At 38.4% G+C, this 10,751-nt stretch overlaps 1 protein-coding gene across 1 annotated transcript in view; it reads left to right on the forward strand.

The window, feature by feature from the left end:
• The window catches only part of LOC308403984 (transmembrane protein 132C), a 310,199-nt gene extending 300,668 nt beyond the window's left edge, over positions 1-9,531 (forward strand). The window contains exons 12-16 of the mRNA XM_080893797.1: positions 240-368; positions 4,609-4,737; positions 4,947-5,246; positions 5,710-5,984; positions 7,220-9,531. Coding sequence (XP_080749923.1) covers positions 240-368; positions 4,609-4,737; positions 4,947-5,246; positions 5,710-5,984; positions 7,220-7,832 — 1,446 coding nt within the window. The 3' untranslated portion in view covers positions 7,833-9,531. The remainder of the gene's footprint in view (positions 1-239; positions 369-4,608; positions 4,738-4,946; positions 5,247-5,709; positions 5,985-7,219) is intronic.
• The last annotated feature ends 1,220 nt before the right edge of the window (positions 9,532-10,751 follow it).

The following is a 10,751-nucleotide window of genomic DNA, read 5'->3' on the forward strand; positions in this document are numbered from 1 at the left end:
AATGTCTGATACAAAAGTTGTACGCTTGAAGAATCGCTTTTATTTTGTAATTATGCTATATTAATGTATCAGTCTTCCATTACTGATCTAAAGAGTTCCAAATGTGCTGAATCTACCCCGTTTTAAAGTGACTGACTTTACATTTTAGGATCATCATCAGAATAACAAACCTTTAAAAGGGGACAAAAACTACAACTTGAACTTTTTTAATACTGCTTTTTTTTTTTTTTTACCTGAAGGTCACCATTTCTGACCTGGGAGTCCAGCTGGTTGCATCTTTGTCCCTTAGTTTGAGTCCAAGTCCTGTAAATTCTCAAGCCATACAGTTAACAACCACAGCTGCTGACCTGCTACATACACCTAAACAGGTAGGAGATCACTTTACGTCAAGTCTACATCTGCTAAAATTTTATGATCCTGTTATTCAGATTTACTTCTCGGCTCCAATAAGAAGATGCAGCTAGATGAGTACCCAGTTCAAGGTTGCATGAGGGGTGAGCATACCCCAGCTTTCATAGAGCCAGAGGCAGACACACTGAACATGGATGGATGAATTATATAAAAAGATTTTTGTTCTTATGAATATCTGTGATTTTACTCACACATTAAAACATTTCTGCAAGCCATCACATCCTCTCACTTTATCTAGTTTGGGCATGTAGCCATGTGATTCACATGCAGACAACTCTCTGCCTTTAGGTTTTTATTACACAAGTGAAATGATGGCCACCATCGTTGCCTGTTCCTCTCTTCACAGTAATTCCCTAAAGGTTGTAATCATGGCTCTTAAATAGTAATTCTGCACTGCGAACATTATCTAGATGCTATCTCTCCCATAATCAGTTTCAAATTAGGGAAGTGTAACTTCAAGACTATAGCAATTACAGCAGCAACCGATTACAACAGCCATTTCTTTTTTTAAATGAAACTTCAGGCCCTAAATACAATCCAGTAAAAGAAATTAAATCGCAACAATGATGCCCTCCTGGGTTTTAAATGCACCTTAGAACACACATGCATCAACACTACATATGAGCGGGTGGAGGATGGGCGTCCAGGTACACACTGGCTCACTCCTTGGTGGCTGCTTATCGGGGCCTGGAGCCTGGGGCTCGCTCAGGCCACTTCGGGGGTGGGGTGCCCTTGGCCTCTTGGCCTGGGGCTCGGTCACTCTGGCACAGCTGGCTGCCGGCGGAGCTCACGGGCACGTCACTGCCACCCCCCCTGGCTTCTGCTCCGCGGCTGCTGAGTGACCCCTCATCTGGGACTCTCCTCAGCTTTTCTGGGACAGTGGCGCGGCTGCCCCTCTGTTGGTCTTCCTTGGTCTCTTGTGTTCTGAGGGCCTCTGGATGTCTGGAGTTTTGATCTCCTCCATACCTGCTTCATGCCCTGGTGGACGGGGCTGTGGCTCCCCACACCCTCTAGCAGATCATTACATGAAGGAACCTTTTAAAAACAAGCACGTTCATGCTCACAGGTGTACACACGGGTGCTCACACACACAAACTACACCCTTTTTGGCTCCTACCTCAAAGCACACTGTCGATCTTAGGTGCTGCACAATAATGTTTAATATTTAGTATTTACTGTTATATTCCCATAGATCATCGTGATGTTGTTTATTCTAGTGCTCTCGTTTTCTTCGGCTTGTTTTCTTTTTTCATTCTCAACAGGTGAAATTAAAAAAGTATCTACTGTTATCTATTGTTAGCTAGTTTATTGTGATGGTGTTGTTTTTATTATGTTGCTCTTTGTTGTTTGTTTTCTCTTCTGGTTTTTTTATCTCCATACAGGTGATCCAGGTGTTTTGTTTGTTTTTCTTTCTTTTTTTTCTTCCCCCCTTTCTCACCATCTCTTCTCCCCTCTATTTTTCTTTCTCTCCCTCTCTTTCTTTCATTCATCTCCCTGTCCTATCCCCCAGTCATGTCTGTCCCGTCTTTAAAAAACGAAAATAAAATAAATACATAATTATAATAAAGGTCAATCAAATGGACCAATATGGCAAGGCCATGATGATCCACTTGGTAAAGTAAATCCACTTGGCATCTTTCTTGGCCTTCAGACAACAATTCTGATGGCTAAAGATCCAAACTGGACAGGCAAAAATAAATAAATAAATAAAAAAAATAAATCGCAAAATGAATTTGTCACCTATGTTTACAAACACAGTGAAACTAAAATTGTTATAACATTTAAAAATCTTTTTTTAACCCGTCTCCGTCTCCACTTTGATCCGTTATATCATCACACATACCCGTTAACACAGTTAACAGGTACCATTTACTTATTATTCTTGATTTTTTAATGACATTGCCAAAGTTTATTTTATACCTTATGAAGTTATATAGAATATGTTAGGCTGTCTTCATACTTATTTTTGTTTGTTTGTTTTAAAATTGCCACAACATAAATACCACCCAAGGGCTAAGCAGCTCACCTCAATCAAAATACAGGTTTGATCCTGCAGTTTATTAAAAAAAGGTACTAAATCTTACTTACTAGGTTATATCAGTGCATTAGTCTTTTTATTTTTATTAATAAGAAGAACAAAGCTGTTTGTCAATGTAAATCTGTGAAGCAGGACCATTTAAAGAAATGGTTTATAAAGGTTTATCTTATCTGATATTATTTTAAGAAAGAAGAAAAATCTTTGCTTTTCTTGTACATTTAGTGTGAAATTCAGAAAGTATTTTTCTTTGGATGGATTTTTTTCCTGTTGTAATTGAACAGGAAAAAGACAAATCAGAGAAAAAAAGTGTTTCTGTCCACAAAACAGGTGTATAGGTTTTAGTTGTCAATACTGAATAATGAAATGTGTTTGGGAAGCATAGCATTGCAGACTAACAATTATGAAGGTGGAAATGTACAATTGCTAACATCTAGTTTTAGCAATTAGATTTTAGCAATTTTTTAAAATTAATTTTTACATTTTTTTTTAATTTTCTTAAGCTACTTTGAAATTCTAGTTAAAAAATTGTGTAAGAAATGAACAAACTGAAAATTACGTGTGGTCAGCATTTGGACAAAATACATTTGTCATGGGTCTGCGGCGGCAGACCATGTGTTTCTTTTTAGCGGACCCAAATACAGACACTCGAGGAAGGGACAAGGTTGAACGAAAAACACGCTGTTTATTGAATGTGGAACACGAAAGTACAAAATAAGAGAAACCAAAACCAATAGCTAAAATAAACTGGAAAAACTGAACTAGAAGCAAAGCACAGGGATAATGGAAAAACTAGGGCCCAGGAACACGGGAGAAGACGAACAAGCAGCCTCACACTGAACAAAGGGAGACAGAGGGCTTAAGCTTGGAAGGATGTATGGCAGGAAGAGGCAGATGAGAGAAGGAGTGAGGGAACACGAGAGAGAGGGGATGAGAGAGCACAAGAGAGAGAGACATGACAGGCTGGGGAAACATGGAATGACACAGGAAAGGGTGATGAGACATCATGACAAGACAACATGAAAACTAAACATAGGAGCCCAAAAGATACTGAAAAATATAAAACCAAAATATTATACACAAAGAAATCACAAAACACCATTAATTCTAAAAGGCTGGGACAAATGACCCAAGACTACGACAACATTATGAAAATGCCATATACCAGTAAATAAGATTAAAAAGTTACACAGTTGGGTCTTTGACACTTTGTAATATCTAATATTAGCTTTCCAATTTTTTGTGCTTCTCCTGATAACATGTTTGAAATTACTGTGGTATTAGATCTGGATAACTACACTGGGCAAAACCTGCAGAAATGTATGGAAGGGGTTCCTAAAAGGTTAAATGTCAGCGACATCTCATGCACTTGATGATTTTACACTGCCCTAAGGATTTAACAGGAGCATGCCACAGTCTTTTGAGTCTGTGAATGTGGACTTTGAGTATTTTCTAAAAGGTGAGTGACTGTGGGCCAATCTCAGAGTCGAAGAAAGGTGTTCCATCAAGTAGTTCCCAAGCTTATACAATAGCATTTAACAATTTCAATGATGTTAAAGTGAACTACTTTAGAGAAGTAAGGGATCTCAAAACTTCACTGTAGGTGGCAGACAGTTGGTGTCGTAAGCCACCTCTTCTGTTCAAAGATGGTCAATCACAGTGGACATAGATGACCTCTTTCACTACTCACTTCGTTAAATAGAAAACTAAAATGCAGACACTTTTAGAATGGCACGTTGAGTGCATAAAATGTGAACTTTACCAAGGAGCCAACTTGAAACTTACAAGAGTCCAGCAAGTATAAAACTGTATGCCATGGCCCATGATAGGAATGTACTGTGATGAACAAAAGCAAGATCAGGTGTTAACAAGACCAAAAAAAAGACAAACATAGGAAACATGATAGGAAACAGATCAGAAATCACAGAGACAGGCGAGGAAGTAAAATAAAGCAAGGCACAAAAGAAGAAAGAGGGAACAGCCAATAAAAAGCAAGGACTCTTTGTTGATGTCAGTTATCTTTGCTTGAAATATCAGATGACAACATTCTTTCTATCTTGTGCAAAGAAAAAGTATCAGTGATAGATATTCTCTTTGATCTTCTGGATGAACTATTTAAAAGCTTCAGTTGTAATTGTGCAGGGTTTTTTTCTCTTTTTCAGGAAGCTGGGATCAGTGCATGGATCCAGTACAGTGATGGTTCAGTGACACCATTGGATATATATGATCCAAAAGACTTCCTACTTTCAGCTGTCTCACTTGATGAGAATGTCATTTCTGTTACCAATCAGGTACTGGCATCTTCCTTTATATTGTCAGCAGTGCAAACAAGTGACAGTTTTATACATTTGTAGATCATGCTTTTTAGAGCAGAAAGCCCAAATTCAATTCAATTCAGTTCAGTTAAGGTTTATTTATAGTTTGCAAAGTCATAACAAAAGCTGCCTAAATGCGTTTTAAACTGTAAGGTATTAACTTCCACATTCTCGTTGTCATTTAGGAACAGCACTGGCCCATTGTAGTAGCAGAAGGTGATGGGCAGGGGGCATTGTTTCGAGTAGAGATGGTCATCTCTGAAACTTGCCAGAAGTCAAAAAGGAAGAGTGTGCTGGCATCTGGAGTTGGAAATGTTATAGTTAAGTTTGGAGCAAAAAATGACGAAAGAGGAGTGATGGGAAGAGGGGGGCAAGATGATGGTGGAGGGTTGGATAACAGCACCAGTGAACAACGGACAAAAGATGGAGGAGAGTGGAAATCCAACAGTGCAGCAGTGGACCGAGAGGAAGGAGCCATGAGGAAGGTATGGAAAAAAAAAACAATAATAAAACAGTGAGGAAAGGATATTTTTAAGAGTATTTTCCTTAAACTGTAGTTTTAGAGTTTACTCACATTGGATAAACACATTTAATCATCAAAGTTTAGTTTGTTTAAGTAGTGTAATCACTGTGAGTGGTTGTGCACCTTCTTGGTCCAGGGCATTCCAGTATGTCACACATATAGTCTGATCATTATCCATGCTTAGCACAGAGCTCCCAATGTTTCCTGCCTCTGTGAAAATTGCTGTGTTAAATATAGTAAATAACATAACTGTGATGCAGAGAGGACAATATGTCGCTGCGTAGTGTGCGAGCAGGCCAGCAGGAGAATGGGGAGAGGGAGTCAGTCTTGTGTAATAATGCCGTATTTACGTGAATCCAAATGAATATACAAAATCCACATATTTTAACCATTTACTATATCTGTGTTTTCGTTTCCATTTTCAGGTTAGCTCAACAACCAAGAGTACAGTAACCCATCGTGCTTCAGGTGGCAAAGGTGCTGGTGGTGGCAGCAGCAGTAGTCGTGGCAGTGGCCCCAACCAACCAGGCGACTACAGTAGCTACCCAGCACCAGTGGAGGTACCGGGGACTGGAAACAGTGAGCTAACCCAGCCCACTAGAGGCCTGTCAGACCTGGAGATTGGGATGTATGCCCTTCTGGGAGTATTCTGCCTGGCAATACTGGTTTTCCTCATCAACTGTGTCAGCTTTGCTTTCAGGTAAAAAAAACAAAAAAACCCTGAAAACCTAAACATGTTACTCAGCAACAAAACATGATGCACATTAAATACTGAGGCAGGTCCATTATGGTTAGTTAATATATGGGTGGAATATAATGTGAAACTGAAAGGATCTATGAACCAAAAAGCTGGTTTTGACAGGTAATCGGTATGGGCCTAATATGCCCATATTAGGTAACCATTGTCTATTGGAGGATTAAAATTTAAGCCAGATCAATGTCTTGTACAAAGTTAAAACCTGTAAGAAAGCTTATTCATTGCAAACAATATTTAATGATGGGCATAAGCACCTTTGCTCAACCACATTATTTTGTGAGAGAAACCTTTTGAGAGAAGTCAATTGAAAATAAAACAATTTCAAGTGTAGAGATTGTTGTCTGATTTTCAAGATCCCATTATACACTCAGTCTTTACTTTTTAGAGAGGTAACTACTGCTCCAGTTGGGAGTGAAGTATTCATATCAACAGGCTAGTTTATTAGAAACACATATCACTGAGCCTAAACAATTATAAAAATAATAAATAAATAATGAATTACCCTTACAATAGCAGGAATGTTCAATGAGCTTATTTTACCTGTGATAAGATTGCATCCTTCCAGTCATCCTTCCTCCCGCTTTAGCCTCTAAAATCAGCTGATCAAATGCAGTAATCAGTTATCTGTTCTTTTCTGATTCTGTCCTCTCCTTTTTGTTTCAAAATGGCAGAGAACATTAATTGCTCTGTGGCTTATTAAGTGATCAGTGGAAAGCAGCGGTGGTTGGCACAAAAATCCAGCATACCTCTCAGATAAATGTTTTTGCATTAAACATGTTTTATGTTCTCATATCCTTTGTGTGCTGCTATTTTGTGTGGATTTTAAGAGACAAATCAAATGACAAATGACTCTCACCAAATGTAAGTTGATAGTTCCCAGCAACCCAAAACTGGTTAAGCAGTTGAGAAAATGGATGGATGGATAACAGACCCGTGATGCATCACTTATTGCTTTGCTAGTACCATGAAAACCTAAAATTGGACTTAATTCTCCTTCAAATTTTCTTGAACTTTTTAGTGATATTTTGATGGGGTAAAATCCTCAACTTTTATCTGAGTATTAATTTTTGCAGTCATTCCTTGTATTGTCTGATAATGCCTATAGATTATAGTCATGAAACTGCATCTGTTTAAATTTTTACCTCCATTGATGTTTCATTACGAATTTTCCTCTGCAGATACCGTCACAAGCAAGTCCCAGTTCTAGAGGCAGGAGGCAACATGAACCATGCCCACGACTGGGTGTGGCTTGGCACTGAGGCTGACCTTTTAGCAGACCACCCTGACCAATGCCAGGGTGGCATGCCGGATGAGTGCACCACCATAATTGACCGCAATGAAGGGGGCTACGAGGAGAACAAGTATCTACTGAATGGGGCTGGTAACACCTTGGTAATGGGAATGGGCACTATAAGTGGGAGCGGTGGCAGAGGTGGACATCGGGGTGTCACCCATGGACAAACCTTGCCTAGATCTGTTCCAGAATCGCATCAGTGCCTTTCAGCAATCACTACTGGTGGCAAAGATGCTACAGGTCAAAAGGAGCATCTGAATAATTCCCCCCAAGCCACAGCTGCAGCTGCTGTTGCAGCGGCCAAACGCAAACGCGTCAAATTCACATCTTTTGCCACTGTTCTGCCCAATGATAATTCAGGTGGTGGCCCATACACCAACTCATCAGTCCTGGTGACGAATGGGAGTGAAGATGATATCAAGTGGGTGTGCCAGGATATGGACCTAGGTCAGTCTGAAATCAGAACCTATATGGAAAGGCTACAAGACAATCTGTGACTGATGGGAAAGAAACTGAGAAATGGCGGGGCAGAGGATTAGTACAGTAGGGGGAGAATGGACAATGAGTACAATTCACCTATAATGCCTTTGCAGTGGATATATGGAGGGAGAATGGGAGGGATATAGGAAGCGTGAAGGGAACATAAAGTGTGATGATGTGTCTGGAAGAGTATCTAAGAGACATTGTGTTGGGTTGGGGACGCTTACATTTAGCATCCCTTAGGCTATGAAAAGCATCACTAGCTCACACTAAAATTAATGGTAGCAAATAATAAAAAACTTTGAGTTTTTTCTGTTTTATTTATTGTGAAAATATTAGTGTAAAAATCAATAATAAAGTCACTATTGTTTTAAATGTTTACTTTCAGAAAATTAGTAAACCATTGTATAGATACTTACAGTAAATTCAGGGTACGTTATTGGACAGACATTTGTAAGCCACTTTACATTTAAACGAGGATGGGAAGGACTTACATCATGTCCTGCCTTCAGAAGTCTTTTTTACTCGTGTGGTTTATTGCCAACCTTTGCTGTGGCCGTTGACTAATCATTGATCTACTTTTGATATACAAACATTTACCTGCCGAGTCTGCAGAATGGTTACGTAATGAGTTCTCTGACGAATATGTGTTGTTGGTTTATCATGTGACCCATTTCTTATGGCATTTCTCATAAGTAACATGTGAAATGTAATAAATATATATAGTCCAAGTACTCAACTAGAAATTCAGGCATTTTGCAGTTACTAGTGGGAATTGCCATTCAGCTCTGTATTCAGGCAAATGTGCTCTTTCTTGAAACAACAGAGTGTCTTGAGAGTTGGAAAATGATGTATCTTACAAAAGACTGTTTCTCCCTTGGATCCAAGACAGAGGCATTTATTCTTGCACAATTACAAACAGGAAAGGACATTAGCCATATTTGAGGCTGATTTTCTGTTTTCCCTGCAGCCAATGATGGCTTTCTCCCTCTATCCAGAATCACTCCTGTCATCCCCTGGCCCATCTCCTTGTCTGTGATTGGACAACAGTAGAACATTTGTGAAGTTAAAAAAAAAAGAAAAATACACACACAGTGAAACACTGAGTGTAAGGGGACTGACTGAAGTGTCTCATATTAAAAAAAAGGAAGTGGTTGGGCTTTGCAAAGCCTGACTGAGCACCTAATAATGAAGATTATTAAAAAAAATGTACCACATAGGCAACCAGACAGACAGGAGTACCTGCAGTGTTGAACATTGAGATAACAGGATGTACTGAATGACATGTGAATGGATAATGATAATGGAATGGATACCTGACGAACAGATATGGATACGTACTAGCTTGTTGAACATTATTATGAATATATTGGGGTTTTTTTCCTTTTGTTTGTCCTTTTTGATAAATAGAAGGTTTTTATGTTTTTCTTTGTTATGTTTTTCCCTAATTTGGGAAGATATTAACTGTAGCGTTTTATTTCAGAGATTTATTAAGATTTAAGAATATATGATCCTTTTTTTCCTTCTAGATACCTATTTATTTGAAATCATGTTTGAGAGGGTGAGGAAGGAATGACAGGGCAAGGACAAAGACTGAAAGTAATAGGCCTGCTGGTGAATGATAGCACATAAAAGAATAAGTGGAAAGAAGGACTCAGAACAGGCAAAGGTTGCCTCACCTTCGTTAAGCTCAGGTGACGAGTCATGAAGAACCGACAATAAAAAAGGAGAACTGTACGATGTTAAGATTGCAATATTTATTTATAAATGTGTTACTGTTTCAGAGTACACTGTATGTTGTAAATAAATAAACATGCTTCAAAGTGCTTGTGAATAAGATTGCAGGCCACTAGCCAACAACTTGGTGATATTTTGTACATTTTACAGTGCAAATATGGTACACAATACTATCTACCACCACAATGTGAAAGTGATCTTATGGGTTCTTTTTTTCTAAAGATGTTCCGGTCTTTACTTCAAGTATTGAATGAGTTCTTGTCTTTGTACAGGGTAGAAATCAGTTTACCTCCGTGAGATGTAAAAATGGAGGCCATTACACTCAAAATTGTTTGAGAAGGGCGAGTCTCAGAGGTCCATTTAGGAAAGCAAATTAAACCAACTGTCACAATGTTTTTTTAGTGGGCTCATTCAATTGAAAACAAGGGCATGATTTTGATTACTAAAAGCATCTCTATTTTCAATCATTTGTTAAACAAGAAACATTTGAAAAATACACGCTGGCATCAAAACACAAATGATTGGGTCTGAAATGGAAAGAATTGGGAACAAAAAGAAAATGCGGTGTAAACAGACACAGATAAGAGACCTGAGCTGATGCCAAATGGGGAATAAAAATTGCCGTATGGCCTCCACCAAAGCAATAGATATTTTGACTGATGATGACAACTATACTGTATGTTCTGGACACATTACTGTATCTATCCTACTCTGCTCTCCGATGTAGTTATAAGACTGCTGTGCTCCAAAGGAACAGTCATATGGATCCTAGTTCAATAGTTGCTTAAGGTATAAGTGTTGCAATGCTCTCAGTTGAAAAATCTTTCTTAAATTGCTGTGAATGTATTCATACTTTACAGCTTTGGAAATCCATTTTACCTACTTTTATTTTTTAAAAATATATGGATGTCAACTTAAAAAATACAAGGCTATTTTTGAGAGACTGCAGATTGGGTATTTCAGCTTGCACTGTATTTGATATCAAAGAAAGAAATACACTGTAAAATATATATATATATAACAATGTCAGCAAAAACCACAATGTACAACACGCTTATTAAACTACTGCTAGCTTGTCCTGAGAGAAATAGTTTAACTTATTTGCCTTTACAAATATCAGAGATAACCTCTCTAATATTATCTGGTCTTTACCTCATATAAAGCACCTTGAGATGGCTGTTATTGTGATTTTGCTATAT

The sequence above is a fragment of the Rhamphochromis sp. 'chilingali' genome (genome assembly GCF_963969265.1).
Source record: "Rhamphochromis sp. 'chilingali' genome assembly, chromosome: 10".
Lineage (NCBI taxonomy): Eukaryota > Metazoa > Chordata > Actinopteri > Cichliformes > Cichlidae > Rhamphochromis > Rhamphochromis sp. 'chilingali'.